Source organism: Chiloscyllium plagiosum, unplaced genomic scaffold (assembly GCF_037043375.1).
Source record: "Chiloscyllium plagiosum isolate Xiang-an unplaced genomic scaffold, Cpla_swu_hap1 HiC_scaffold_27, whole genome shotgun sequence".
Classification (NCBI taxonomy): domain Eukaryota; kingdom Metazoa; phylum Chordata; class Chondrichthyes; order Orectolobiformes; family Hemiscylliidae; genus Chiloscyllium; species Chiloscyllium plagiosum.
Window position 1 is genome coordinate 42,169,812 of NW_028270165.1, and position 15,372 is coordinate 42,185,183.

General features: G+C 45.9%; 1 protein-coding gene across 1 annotated transcript in view; it reads left to right on the top strand.

Annotated features, from left to right (window-relative positions):
• The window catches only part of LOC148143765 (uncharacterized), a 163,791-nt gene extending 148,948 nt beyond the window's left edge, over positions 1-14,843 (top strand). The window contains exon 4 of the mRNA XM_087975264.1: positions 14,022-14,843. Within this exon, the coding sequence (XP_087831390.1) occupies positions 14,022-14,367 (346 nt within the window). The 3' untranslated portion in view covers positions 14,368-14,843. The remainder of the gene's footprint in view (positions 1-14,021) is intronic.
• The last annotated feature ends 529 nt before the right edge of the window (positions 14,844-15,372 follow it).

Genomic DNA, 15,372 nt, shown 5'->3' on the forward strand with positions numbered 1-15,372 from the left:
GTTTGAGAATGAGGTCAAAAGATCTTCACTGTTGTCGTGTCATATGCTGTTGTACAGACATATCGTCGATGTGCAAAAATAAACTCTTTCTAAATTTTTACATTCTGTTTTTCGAACTGTGATTTCGCTCAGAATCACTAATTATCAAAACTCGCAATATTCAAACTTTAACAAAGTGCTCATAGAAATGATTAGTGAACACGTGGAAGAAATTCTTCCAACCTTACCTGGGGAATTTCGCTTTGACGGGCCTTGAACTTTAAGTGGAAGGAAGGGAAATTTGCCTCGAGGCTGCTTAATGTGGAGATGTGTTCTCCATGTAAACTGGTCGTAGTGGACCATCCCAGTGCTTCCCGATGCGGGGCTGCCTGACCCCCAGGGAGGTTTACTTGTAGCAACTGGAGTGAATCCAGAGAGGGAACAGATTCTGCAAAGGTGCTCAAATACGTTCTATCTCTCTTTTAGGTATTTTCCTTGTGTATTCCCTCAGTTTTGCACGTATGCAGTTTGCACGCTGGAAAATGCTTTTTTCCTCATGTTCACAATTAAAAGTGTCGTTTCTCATGGAACTGAGCCGCATTGAAAGGATTGGCATATTGATATATATGTGTACACGCATTTAGTTGAAGATTAGATTAGATTAGATTTGAATGAAGTTTTCCTCTAAACACACCTAAGTCTATCTGCTGCATGAGGGATTTCAGGTTTCTGTGTGCTGGGTATTATGTGATCAGCAGGAATCTGGCAAACTACGGGAACTGCCACCCATGTTATGTTCGTTTAAGTGTCCCGCCAACGATCACTTATTTTGTGATTTTTTTTTGCAGGAAGACGTGCCGAAAGAAATCTGAAAACAAATGATACATCAACTTCTGACAGAGCCACTTGATTCATTGGGACTTGAATATCAGCAGCCATTCCAATCAAGAAAACATGGTTGCTTTTGTTTGCTTGAAAGATTTTGGAAACTGGTGTGGCAGGAAGAATACTGAGACACCGAGTGAGGGAGATTCAGTGCGCTGACTGTGAAAAGTGCTTCACACCATTTACTTAGCTTGGGGGAATCAAAGTCTCATCCCTCATGGTGGGGATAGACTATGTCCCCGTTCTGATTGTAATTTCAAACCCAGACCAACACAAGGAAAGCTCCCCCAATGGGGAAACTGTGGAAATGTGGGGACCGAGGGAAAGGATTCCCTTCCCCATCCGTGCTGGAAACCCACAGATGTATTCACAGAGGGGAGAGGCCATTGACCTGCTCAGTGTGCAGGAAGGGCTTCAGTCGGATCAGCCATCTGGAGACGCACAAGTGAGAGAAGCCATTCACGTGTCCCATGTACGGGAGGGGGTTCACTCAGTCAGCTGCACTGCTGACCCACCAGTGGGTCCACACCGGAGAGAGGCCGTTCACCTGCTGTCAGTGCCGGGAGGGCTTCATCTGCTCCTCCCACCTGGGGAGGCACCAGCGCGTTCACGTGCCATCGCAGGGGGATGGAAGGAGCGATGGCCGAGCGCCGCTAACAACCCAGCTCTGGGGACTCTCAGGTTCGAATCCTGTCGCGGCAGATGGCAGAATTGGGATTCGGTCAGTAGTCTGGACTTCAGAATCTAAGGATGAAACCATTTTCAGAGGGCAAAAACCCATCTGATTCACTCATGTCCTTTTCAGTGATGGAAACTGCCGTTGCGGAAAGGATTCACTTAGTCGTCCCAGCTACATGCTTTACCCGGATGTACGAAGAATCCAGTTACAAAGGGACAACTCAACTGACCAATAATAAAGAAAGTGTGGTGTGGGGAGTGGGGGTGAGTGTGTGCACTTTGAGCTTGAGGTGCTTTTTTTTAAAGAAAAGCTACTTTTTGTACCCCTTGTGATGTGGAGATCTGAAGGTGTAACAAAGTTGGGTCACAGTAAAGGTTACCTGAACTTACTGTCAGGCTTAAACTCTCATTGAAAGCTGTGAGATCCAACAGCTTCCCATTTCTTTCAGCCACCAGCACCGAGTTTCCAGTGTCGGTTTCACAAGGAGCAGTGAATGAGTAGCTAGTATTGTTCGAAATTGTAAATTTTTCAGGACTGCAGGTTTATTGTTTCATTGGCATTGCAAAGTTTACTGGCAACAGTGGGAGGTGTGGGCTGTATTCACTGGAAACATAGTTTTAAAATGACACAAACACCAGGGTATAATCCAACAGGCTTATTTGGAAGCACTGGGTTTTGGAACGCTGTTCCTTCATCAGGTAGCTGTTGAGTAGGATGGTAAGACACAGAATATATAGCAAAAGATTATAGTGTCATGCAACATAAATGATATATTGAAGAAACCTGTTAAGTCTTTCATTTTTTAAAATGGGTTGCAGATTTCGGTTCATTCATCTGCAAATCCCAGAACTTCTTTTTAGTAACATTCTCCAGGTAACTTAATGTTTTATAAAGGGAGGTGACACCTCAGGTCAGACAACGCATGAGAGCTGTGAGGTTAGAGTCTGTCTGTATCCCAGTCTCGAGTCAGACTGGTTCTATTTCCAAATATATAATCCTGCAAATGCAATTCACCCCAAAGACTTCTATGTGTGAGTGTATGCATGAGACAGAGTCTGTGTGTGTGTGTGTGCATGCTGGGTAAAGTGTGCGTGTGATGGACTATAATTGTGTGAGAAGGTGTGTGCATGGATGTGAGTGTGAGGGGTGTCTCAATGTGTGTCTGAGAGAGAGCCTGTCTTTCAGAGTGGGTCTGCATGACCGTGTGAGTACTTGAGTGTGTGTCTGTGTGTGTGTGTGTGTGTGAGAGAGAGAGAGAGAGAGAGAGAGAGAGAGAGTTTGCGTGTGTATTGTGTAGCTGTGTCCTGTGTGTATTGTGTCCTGTAGTGAGACATGGACCCACGGTCTCAGCTAAGGTCATTCTCGTGTGTTCCAAACTTGTTATCAGCCTCTGCTCGGCTACTAGATATGATTAAGCAGTTAAGCAGCTTCACAACACACACTGGAGAGGGCAAGGGCTTATGTCTGAAACGTTGATTCTCCTGCTCCTTGGATGCTGCCTGACCTGTTGTAATTTTTAAGAATCACATTCTCGACTCTGACCTCCAGCATCTGCAGTTCTCACTTTCTCCTCATGGGCGAGGTGGAACTTGTCTTTTATTCACTCATTCACTCTTACGGCCTGTCCTTGGTTCTGGCCTAACTGTGCACATATCAATACAAGTTTCAGAAAGATTTCTACAGGTTGTTTTTTTTAAAAAAAGAACATTCTTCCAGACTTTAACAACGTTTCTGAATATATGATTTTAGCTATTCTCAATTTTAAAAATCAGTCATTTCTCTCACACCCTGTTTCCCAGGTAGAATCGTCACCACTCATTCTCTCTTTCTCCTTAAAAGTGCTTGATACAGCGATCAAAGAGTGCTCAGGCACCAGAAAGGACGGGGCCGGTCGCTGGTGGGGGTGGAGAAGGGAGAGAAATGGAGAGGGGGACAGGGGTTGGGGGGGAGAGAAGGACTGGGGTTCAGAGGGTTATGGGGAGAGACTGGGGATGCAGTGTGAGGAGAGAGAATTTGCGGGGGGGGGGGGGAAATGGACGGGGGGTGCAGAGTGTGAAGAGAGAGACAGCACAATCCTACCTTCCCCAGAACTGGTATCAGTGTCCCACGAACGAACCCACTCCTCCCACAGCAGACTTGGGGCAATCATTTCTCAATATACGCGTGGCTAAGGCAGTGGAATCATATCATCCCTGCAGGCCATTCACACCGACCTTCCCAATAGCATCCCATCCAGACCCACTCGATTATGCTACAGCTCTGCAATTCCACGTAGCTATTTCCTGATGAAGGGTTTTGCCGGAAACGTCGATTCTCCTGCTCCTCGCACACTGCCTGACCTGCTGTGCTTTTCCAGCACACACTCCCGACCCTAATCTCCAGCATCTGTAGTCGTCACTTTCGCCCTGTAGGGGGTGAATGTTCTATGCCGAGTCTTTTGAATCCCTTCAAATCTTTCCTCCTCACCCTAAACCTGTACCCTCTAGTATTGGAATATCTCTACCCTGGGGTAAAGACAGGAACGTTGAGCAGCCAGACAAAATACAAAAGGAATAAACCGCAGAGGCACAGGGAAAAAAAACATTTCGGCAAAACAAAATGGCGTTGGCATTTTTCTCTTGTATTCGCATTTGGACACTTAAAATTTGTCATGATCTGGAGGTGCCCGTGTTGGGCTGGCGTGTACAAAGTTAAAAATCACACAACACCAGGTTACAGTCCAAACGGCTTGTTTAGAAACACTTAGCTTTTGGAGCGCTGCTCCTTCATCACGCGGTTGTGGAGTATAAGATCAGAAGATCATAAATTCTGTGTTACCATGTTATACTCCACAACCGCCTGATGAAGGAGCAGCGCTCCAAAAACCCGTGCTTCCAAATAAGCCTGTTGGACTATAACCAGATGTTTTGTGATTTTTAACTCTAAACTTTGTCAGTAACACCAGCATCGTGACAGAGCATACTCCGCGGTGTCAGTAAGCACTGCGCATGTCTGCCGGTGTCAGCAAGTACTGCGCAAGTCTGCCGGTGTCAGCAAAGTACTGCGCATACTCCTGGGTGTCCGCCGAAAAGGCGCACGAGCTCCTTTCTTGACCAATGGAGAATCTTGGAGGACCCGAAGGAGTCTGGTCCTCCTGCCAATCAGAGTCGGCCGTTGCCGAAATGCGGAAGTTGGACCGTGAGCTCTGAAGCCGCTGATGCTGCTCTTTTGTCACTGAATGAAGACTAAACCTCACCCCAGACTATAAATTCCTTCCTCTGTCTAAAATTTGTGAGTATAATAGTGTTTTTGTCAACACGTTTTCCATTTTCTTTTCATTCTGGGGTTCAGTTATTGATTTGTAGCAAATGAAAGGAAAGAGTGAATCGAGGGAGGGGACAGACTCTGGAAAAGTTGATTCTGGATCAGTGGTGCTGGAAGAGCACAGCAATTCAGGCAGCATCCGAAAAGCTTCGAAATCGACGTTTCGGGCAAAAGCCCTTCATCAGGAATAAAGGCAGAGAGCCTGAAGCGTGGAGAGATAAACTAGAGGAGGGTGGGGATGGGAATAGAGTAGCAGAGAGTACAATAGGTCAGTGGGGGAGGAGATGAAGGTGACAGGTCAGGGAGGAGAGAGTGGAGTGGATAGGTGGAAAAGGAGCTGGGCAGGTCGGACAAGTCCGGACAAGTCAAGGGGTTCATGTTTTTGGAGGTTAGAAACTAGGATGAGGTGGGGGAAGGGGAAATGAGGAAGCTGTTGAAGTCCACATTGATGCCCTGGGGTTGAAGTGTTCCGAGGCGGAAGATGAGGCGTTCTTCTTCCATGCGTCTGGTGGTGAGGGAGCGGCGGTGGAGGAGGCCCAGCACCTCCATATCCTCGGCAGAGTGGGAGGGGGAGTTGAAATGTTGAGCCACGGGGCGGTTTGGTTGATTGGTGCGGGTGTCTCGGAGATGTTCCCTAAAGCGCTCTGCTAGGAGGCGCCCAGTCTCCCCAATGTAGAGGAGACCGCATCGGGAGCAACGGATACAATAAATGATATGAGTGGATGTGCAGGTAAAACTTTGATGGATGTGGAAGGCTCCTTTAGGGCCTTGGATGGAGGTGAGGGAGGAGGTGTGGGCACAGGTTTTACAGTTCCTGCGGTGGCAGGGGAAAGTGCCAGGATGGGAGGGTAGGTCGTAGGGGGCGTGGACCTGACCAGGTAGTCACGGAGGGAACGGTCTTTGCGGAAGGCTGAGAGGAGTGGGGAGGGAAATATATCCCTGGTGGTGGGGTCTGTTTGGAGGTGGCAGAAATGTCGGCGGATGATTTGGTTTATGCGAAGGTTGATAGGGTGGAAGGTGAGCACCAGGGGCGTTCTGTCCTTGTTGCGGTTGGAGGGGTTGGGTCTGAGGGCGGAGGTGCGGGATGTGGATGAGATGCGTTGGAGGGCATCTTTAACCACGTGGGAAGGGAAATTGCGGTCTCTAAAGAAGGAGGCCATTTGGTGTGTTCTATGGTGGAACTGCTCCTCCTGGGAGCAGATACGGCGGAGGCGAAGGAAATGAGAATACGGGATTGCATTTTTGCAAGAGGTAGGGTGGGAAGAGGTGTAATCCAGGTAGCTGTGGGAGTCGGTGGGTTTGTAGAAAGCTTTTTGGATGCTGCCTGAATTGCTGTGCTCTTCCAGCACCACTGATCCAGAATCTGGTTTCCAGCATCTGCAGTCATTGTTTTTACCTCTGGAAAAGTTGATCCAGATCTGTGTCTCACTTTGCAAACGCAGTGCCACAATGTAAAGGTATAGCCTTTGATGTATGTAAAAAACAAAAGCAGAAAGGAGGTGCATTGTTTATGTAGTGATATGTTGAGATGTGGCGAAAGTGAGATGCTAGAGATCAGAGTTGAAAAGTGTGGCAAACCACAGCAGGTAAGGCAGCCACTGAGGAGGAGAGTCGACGTTTCGGGCACGAGCTCTTCGTCAGGAAAGATGTGTGGATGGACAAAGGGGCCTCAGCGTCCTTCGAAACCAGTTACTGCCAGTTGTCAGACAGGTGCAGCAAGCAATGAGCAAAGTGATATATTAGCAAGAGGAATTGAGTTCAGAGGTGTGGATGTCTTTCAGCAGTCAGGCCCGTCATTGAATGTATTCAAGGCTAAGTTCATTTGACTTTGATGAACAAAGAAGTAGATGGTTTTGGGGGAAGGCAAGAAAATGGTTTTAAGACCAGCATAGAACAGTTACAGAGTCATACAGCACAGAAACAGACCCTTCAGTCCAACTAGCCCATGCTGACTATATTCACAAATTAAACTAGTCCCACCTGCCAATATTTGGCCCATATCCTTCTGAAACTTTTCTATTTGTGCACTTATTCAAATTTATTTTAAATGTTGTTACTGTACCTGCATTCACTACTTCCTCTGGATATTCATTTGCCACACACTCCACGCTCTTAAACGAAAAATGTGCTCCTCATGTCTTTTTAAAATTTTTCTCCTCTCACCTTAAAATGATTGCTCCCTATTCTTGAAACAACAGCTGATATTGACCTCCTCTATGCCCCTCGTGATTTTATAAACCTCAATAAGGTCACCTCTCAACCTCCTATGTTCCAGTGAAAAAGTTCCAGCCTATTCATCTAGATGTAAGTAGATCCATATTCAATTATGATCTGTGCAATGCTTGTGCAGGCTCGAAAGACCAAATGGCCAACTCCTGCTCCCAATTCTCTCACTGTGGCCAGGACAGCAAGAGACCATAAGACATAGGAGCAGAAATTAGGCCATTCAGCCCATCAGGTCTGTTCATATCATTCAATCGTGGCTGATAGTTTTCTCAACCCCATTCTCCCACGCTCTCCCTGGAACTCTCCAATCCTATGATACTCAGGAACCTATCTACCTCAGTCTTAAATATCCTCAGTGATCTGGCCTCTACAACCTTCTGCAGAAATGAATTCCACAGATTCACCACTCTTTCACTGAAGAAGTATCTCTTTATCTGCGTTCTAAAACGCCTTCCCTTTACTCGAAGGTTGTGCCCTCGGGTCCTAGTCTCTCCTACCAATGGAAACATCCTCTGAAAGTCTACTCTGTCCAGGCCATTCAGTATTCTGTATGTTTCCATTAGATCCCCCTGAGTGTGGGCCTGTTAATCAGCATGAAACAGACCCTTCAGGATGAGGTACAGCAGGGATTAGGTTCAGCAATGAGAGAATGGAGGGAGAGTATGTGGGACAGAGATTTTCAGCTTCTAGGGAATAAGAGAGTTTAGCATAAATTAGAATTGATTGGATGGGCCAAGGAGTAGCAGATGGGGTTTAATTCAGAGAAATGAGAGATGTTGCATTTTGGTCCAGCAATCCAGGCAGGACTGACACAGTTAAGGGGAGTGTCGCAGAACAAAGAGACCTTGGAGTGCAGGTTCATAGTTCCTTGAAAGTGGAGTCTTACATAGACAGTATAGTGAACAAGATGTTTGGTATGCTTTCCTTTATTGGCCAGAGCATTCAGTATAGGAGCTGGAAGATCATTTTGCGGCTGTACAGTACATTGCTTAGGCCATTTTTGGAATACTGCATTCAATTCTGGTCTCTCTGATGTAGGAAAGATGTTATGAAACTTTTGAGAGGGGTCAGAAAATACTTAGAAGGCTGTTGCCAGATTTGGAGGGTTTGAGCTGCAGGAAGGGGCTGAACAGGCCAGGGAGATATTTTCCTTTGGAGCATCAGAGGCTGAGTGGTAACCTTTAAAGAAGTTTATAAGGGGCATGGATAGGGTGAATACCCAAGGTCTTTTCTCCATGATAGGGGAGTCCAGAACTAAAGGGGCAGAAGTTTAAGGTGAGTAGGGAAAGGGACCTGAGGGACAACATATTTTCAGACAAGGTGAAACGTGCATGGAATGAACTGCCATAGGAAGTGGGGAGGCTGATACAATGACAACATTTAAAAGCCACTGGATGGGTACTTGAACAGGAAGGATTTAGAGGGATGAGTAAATGCTGGCAAATGGGACTAGATTAGTTTGTGATATATAGTTGGCACGGATGAGTTGGGCCAAAGGGTCTGTTTCTGTGCTGTATGACTTTAATCATCTTCAGTGAAAGCAGAAGTGTTGTTGTGAAGACTGGACTTTCAAAGCAGCTTTCAAAAATGTTTTGCCCTTACTCAGAGCAGAAGAAGTTACAATGAAATCTTTCATTTGTGAGACAGAAACTGAGTGAGTACATCTGGGATTTGGTGGAAAGTGGGAATTCATTGCACTGTGGGGATGAAACCCTACCCTATCCAGTCATTTCGGCTGGTAGATGAGACTCGGCCCCAAGATTAGGGGAAGTAGATTTAGGACAGAGATGAGTAGGAACTGTTTTTCCTGGAGAGTAGTGAAACTATGGAAGTCTCTGCCCAAGGAAGCATAGAAAGCAGCTTCGTTAAGTATATTCAAGACACAATTAGATGGGTTTCTGCATAATTGGGGAATTAAGGATAGTTGGGACACTGCAGGGAGGAGGAGCTGAGTTGATGGATAGATCAGCCATAATCTTAATGAATGGCAGAGCAGGCAGGACGGGCCAAATGGCTGACTCCTGCTTCTATTACAATGAACCTATAACCCTGCATTTCCCATGGCTAACCCAACTAACCTGCACATCCCTGAACACTATGGGCAATTTAGCCTGGCCAATCCAAATCAAGGCTTTTGAGCAATGTCGTGATGTGGAAATGAACATCAGAGAATGATAGAAAGGGACAAGGAGAGTAAATATACCAGCAATCAAAACTAGATTCAGAAGATCACAAAAACTGAAACTAAAAACTGAATGTAAGCTGCATTGTAACAGAAGTGAATGAATTGACTGAACACATTGAAGAGAATAATTATGATCTGAGACTCCTTACAGGGACATGGCTTCAGGATGGCAAGGACTGGATCCTGAATATCGAGGGGGTAGTCAAATGGGAAGCTCAGTAAAGGGAGAGGGTTGGTGCTGCTCATCAAAGCACTGATCACAGGGTAGTCTGGTGTCAGCTTGGATTTCAGGTCCGGATTTCTCTGTCCTCTGTTGATCTCCCTGTTCCCACAGATGTTGGTCTGTTCTCAGCTCTGCTGGATTTCTGCTGAAGCTTTAACGCCCCCTTTTACACGTTCGGGAAAAATAAAACATTTAGTCAATTGAGACCCAATCCATAATCTCCCAGACTGTCAACTAGTCCAAGTAAATCTGAAGTAGGGGTCTCCCAGGATTCTGATAGTGCTCTACCTGAGGAATTCTCTCTCCCTTACATATAACTATTAGTACCCAGCTATGATTTACAACAATACTTGCACCAACAAAAATAAAGCATCTGTTATCAAATAGACATATGGATATGCAGCATGGAAACAGGGTTTCTCTATTACACACATAGAACCACACTCTCCATGGGGATGAATTTGAATTTGCAGCATTACATTTGCAGATACATTCTATTTTGCTCAAAAATTCTAAATTGGAGGAAGGACAAATTTGACGGTGTTAGGCAAGAACTTTCAAAAGCTGATTGTGCGCCAATGTTTGCAGGTAAACGGACGGCTGGAAAATGGGAAGCCTTCAGAACTGTGATAACTAGAGTCAAGAGAAAATATATTCTTGTTAGGGTGAAAGGAAAGGCTGGTAGGTATAGGGAATGCTGGATGACTGGAGAAATTGAGGATTTGGTTCAGAAAATGAAGGAAGCATATGTCAGGTATAGACAGGACAGATTGAGTGAAGCCTTACAGTATAAAGGGAGTAGGAGTATACTTAAGAGAGAAATCAGGAGGGGAAAACGGGGGACATGAGATAGCTTTGGCAACTAGAGTTAAAGAGAATCCAAAGGATTTGTACAAATACATTAAGGACAAAAGAATAAGTAGGGAGAGAATAGGGCCCCTCAAAGATCAGCTAGGTGGCCTTTATGTGGAACCGCTGAAGGTGGGGGAGATGCTAAATGGGTATTTTGCATCAGAGTTTACTGTGGAAAAGGATATGGAAGATAGATGGGAAATAGATGGTGACATCTTGAAAAATGTCCATATTACAGAGGAGCAAGTGCTGGATGCCTTGAAATGAATAAAAGTGTATAAATTCCCAGGACCTGATCAAGTGTACCCAAGAACTCTGTGGGAATCTAGAGAAGTGATTGCTGGGGCTCTTGCTGAGATATTTGTATCATTGATAGTCACAGGTGAGGTGTCGGAAGACTGGAGGTTGATTAACGTTGTGCCACTGTTAAAGAAAGGTGGTAAAGACAAGCCACGGAACTATAGACCAGTGAGCCAGACGTCGGTGTTGTTGGAGGGAATCCAACTGAGGGACAAGATGTACATGTACTGGAAAGGCAAGGACTGATTAGGGATAGTCAACATAGTTTTCCGTGTGGGGAAATCATGTCTCACAAACTTGAATGAGTTTTTTTGAAGAACTAACGAAGGGAACTGATGAGGGCAGAGAATACATGTGATCTATATGGACTTCAGTAAGGTGTTCGAGAAGGTTCCCCATGGGACACTGGTGAGCAAGGTTAGATCTCATGGAATACAGGGAGAACTTGCCATTTGGATACAGAACTGGCTCAGAGGTAGAAGGTGGTGGTGGAGGGTTGTTTTTTCAGACAGGAGGCCTGTGACCAGTAGAGTGCCGCAAGGATCTGTGCTGAGTCCACTACTTTTCATCATTTATATAAATGATTTGGATGTGAGCATATGAGGTATAGCTATAAGTTTGCTGATGACACTAAAATTGGAGGTGTAGTGGACAGCGAAGAAGGTTACCTCAGATTACAACGAGATCTTGATCAGATGGGCCAATGGGCTGAGAAGTGGCAGATGGAGTTTAATTCAGATAAATGTGAGGTGCTGCATTTTGGGAAAGCAAATCTTAGCAGTACTTATACACTTAATGGTAAGGTCCTAGAGAGTGTTGCTGAACAAAGAGACCTTGGAGTGCAGTTTCATAGCTCCTTGAAAGTGGAGTTGTAGGTAGTGAAGAATAGTATAGTGATTGGATAGTGAAGAAGGCATTTGGTCTGCTTTCCTTTAATAGTCAGAGTATTGAGTACAGGAATTGGGAGGTCATGTTGCGGCTGCACGGGACATTGGTTAGGCTACTGTTGGAATATTACATGCAATTCTGGTCTCCTTCCTATCAGAAAGATGTTGTGAAACTTGAAAAGGTTCAGAAAAGATTTACAAGGATGTTGCTAGGATTGGAGGATTTGAGCTATATAGTGAGGTTGAATAGGCAAGGGCTGTTTTCCCTGGACCGTCAGAGGCTAAGGGGTGACCTTGCAGAGATTTAATTAAATCATGAGGGGCATGGATAGGATAAATGGACAAAGTCTTTCCCCTGGGGTGGGGGAGTCCACAACTAGAGGGCATAGGTTTAGGGTGAAAGAGACCTCAGAGGCTACTTCTTCACTCAGGGAGTGGTATGTGTATGGAATGAGCCGCCAGAGGAAGTGGTGGAGGCTAGTCTGGATGGGCATGTGAATCGGAAGAGTTTGGAGGGATATGGGCAAGTTGCTGGCAGGTGGGACTTGATTGGGTTGGGATATCTGGTCGTCATGGATGAGTTGGACTGAAGGGTCTGTTTCCATGCTGTCCATCTATGATTGTATAACTCTAAATGCACAATGTGCTGCCAGTCAATACATGTAATATTTTGTAAATTCCACTTTGCAAATCGAAGCGGGCTGACTCAAGATTGGGATACAGACAGACTCTGACCTCACTCCTTTCATACATTATCTGAGCTGAGATGTCACCTTTTCTTATAAAACCTTAAGTTATCTCGAGAAGGAGCCTGACAGGAAGTTCTGGGACTTGCATATTATTGATACCTGCAACCCATTCTAAACGATGAAAGACTTAACAATCCAGGTTTGTTCACTATATAATTTCAGTGGCAGGACACTATAATGTTTTTCCATAAATTCTGTGTCTTATGATCTTGTACTCCACAACCAACTGAATAAGATGCAGTACTCCGAAAGCCGGTGCTTCGAAATAACTTGTTGGACTGTAACCTGGTATTGTGTTATATGTAACTTTGTCCAGGTTGGGGTGGATTCGCCATGTTAAATGACCCATAGTGTTCTGATTTGGATGGGTTCAGGTGGATTGGCAGTGTTCAGTTACCCATATTGTCGAGGGATGTGCAGGTTAGGGTGGATTGGCTGTGCTACTTTACCCATAGTGCCCAGGGATGTGCAGGTTAGCATGGATTGGCCGTGCTAACTTAACCTACACACCCCTGGGCACTATGGGTAAGATGGATTCACTGTGCTAAATTCACTCTTTCATTAAGAGAGTGGTGCGTGTAAAGAATGAGCTGTCAGAGGAAATGGTGGATGCTTGTACAATTATGACATTTGAAAGGTATCTGGATGGAAATATAAAATGGAGGGTTGAGAGGGATATGGGCCAAATGCTGGCAAATGGGTCTAGATTAATTTAGAATATCTGGTTGGCATCGACGAGTTGGACTGTTTCCATGATGTATATCTCTGACTCTGGCTTGCCACATCTGTATGTTCAATTTCTCCCTGGTGTCGGTGTTAATGCCTTTGATGTCTCATTTTGCTCTCTCCTTTCCAGGGATGTTAACCACTTCATGTCTGGTTGTTCCTCAAGAACTTGCATTGCAGGTTCACCCTGAACTGACACTATTTTTTCAGCTTCCCATAATCAGACCTGCTCACTCTCAACAGTGGAGTTATCCAAAATTCAGAGAGATGTCAGTCTTGAAGTTTTTGCTGTTCTGCCCCTGTAAGATCCTGAATCAGCACCTTCAGGAGAATTAGTTAGAGCAGTGTGAGAACAGAGGGGGAGAGAGAGAGTGCGATGGTGCTTTCAATTTTCAGTGTGGAATAACAAAAGAAAAGAATGTTCTACAGAAAGTAGAATTGCTTGTTCTGAATTTCTACCTTGCACTGACAGTCATGACTTTTGTAATCTCTTTTTACAAAGCATTTGATGATCTGAAGATGGAAGTTTCAAAATCAACAGATAAACGGCTAATGCCCGAAACATCAACTTTCCTGCTCCTCGGATGCTGCCGGACCTGTTGTACTTTTTCAGCGCCGCACTGTTCAACTCTGACTCTCCAGCTTCTGCAGTCCTCACTTCGACGTCAATGTCCGACAGTCACTCAGTCCATCAGGACTGCAACAATTTTTGCCTGTGATTCTGTGAGAAGGAGCAAAGCCTTTTGGTTCCTGTAGGAGCACGTCTTCAGCATCAATGGGACTGGATGAGAGACCCTACTGTTGCAGCGCACTGATTGTGGAACCTGAAGCAGTTATACGGCCTGGAAAGAGGAATTCACGGCAGGGAGGGGCTGTACATGCGTTTGTGTGCAGCTGAAGCTTCGGCCATGGAGAAACCCAATGGATCCCGCCCCGTGCAGAAACCGTGGAAGTGTGGCGCCTGCGGAAAAGGCTTCTGTGTCCCTTCTATCCTAGAGACTCATCAGCGCAGTCATACTGGGGAGAGGCCCTTCAGCTGCCCCGAATGCGGGAAGGCCTTCAGCAATTCCTCTGACCTGGTGAGGTACCAGCAGGTCCACACAGGGGAGAGGCCCTTCAGGTGCCCCGAGTGTGGGAAGGGCTATACCCAGGCCTCCACCCTGCTGGCCCACAGGCAGGGGCACACTGGAGAGAGGCCGTTCTTCTGCACTGAGTGTGGGAAGGCCTTCAGCAATTCCTCCATCCTGCTGGCCCACTGGCAGGTGCACACTGGGGAGAGGCAGTTCACCTGCTCTCAGTGTGAGAAGGGCTTTACCCGCGCTTCCCATCTGCGGAGGCACCAGCGAGTTCATGTGCCATCGCAGGGGGATTAAAGGAGGGATAGCCAATTGCCTTATTGACTGGACTATCAACCCAGTTCCAGGGACTGCCAGGTTTGAATCCTGCCATGGCAGATGGTGGAATTGGATTTCGGTCAGAAATCTGGAGTTCAGAACTTCATGAAGAAATGATTGTTTGGGGGACATCACCCATCTGATTCACTCACATCCCTTTTTAGGGAAGGAAACTGCTGTTGTAGGGAAGGATTCACTCAGTTGTCCCAGCTGCATCCTTTACCCGGTCTGGCCTACACGTAACTCCAGACCCACAATAGCATGGTTGACTCTTCATTGCCCACCACTGCCACCGGTCATTGAGTGGGTAAACACTTACTTGTTTACAGGGTATGGGTTGAAATTGCTGAGTGAGGCAATACTTCCTACAGTTAAGGCTGTACCAAGGATCCAATTACAAACTGACAACTCGGTGGTAACCATAGTAAAGAAGGTAAGGTGGTGTGGGGTGGGGGTGCACGCTTTGACCTTGAGCTATTTAAAAAGCAGCTACTTTTTCTACACCTTTATGCTGGGGGGGATCTGATGCTGTAACAACGTTGGGTCACAATAAAGGTTACCTGAACTTATCGCCAGGCTCAGACTCTCATTGAAGGCTTTGAGCTCCAAGAGGTTTTTGGTTTAAAGTTGCTCATTTCATTTCAGCCTCCTGCACTAAGTTTCCAATGTCATGTATCAGATGGAGCAGTGAATGAGTAGCTCGTATCGTTATAAGTTGTAAATTTTTCAGAAGTGCAAGTACTGCACCGTTTCATCAGCATTGTATAGTTTACTGGCAGCAGCGGGAGATGTGGGCTGCGTTCACTGGAAACGGTGTAGAGGTGCCGGTGTTGGACTGGGGTAGATAAAGTTAAAAATCACACAACACCAGGTTATAATCCAACAGGTTTATTTGGAAGCACTAGCATTCAGAGTGCTGCTCCTTCATCGGGTAGCTGTTGGCCGGGGAATAATACACCGATTGTATAGCAAAAGATCACAGTG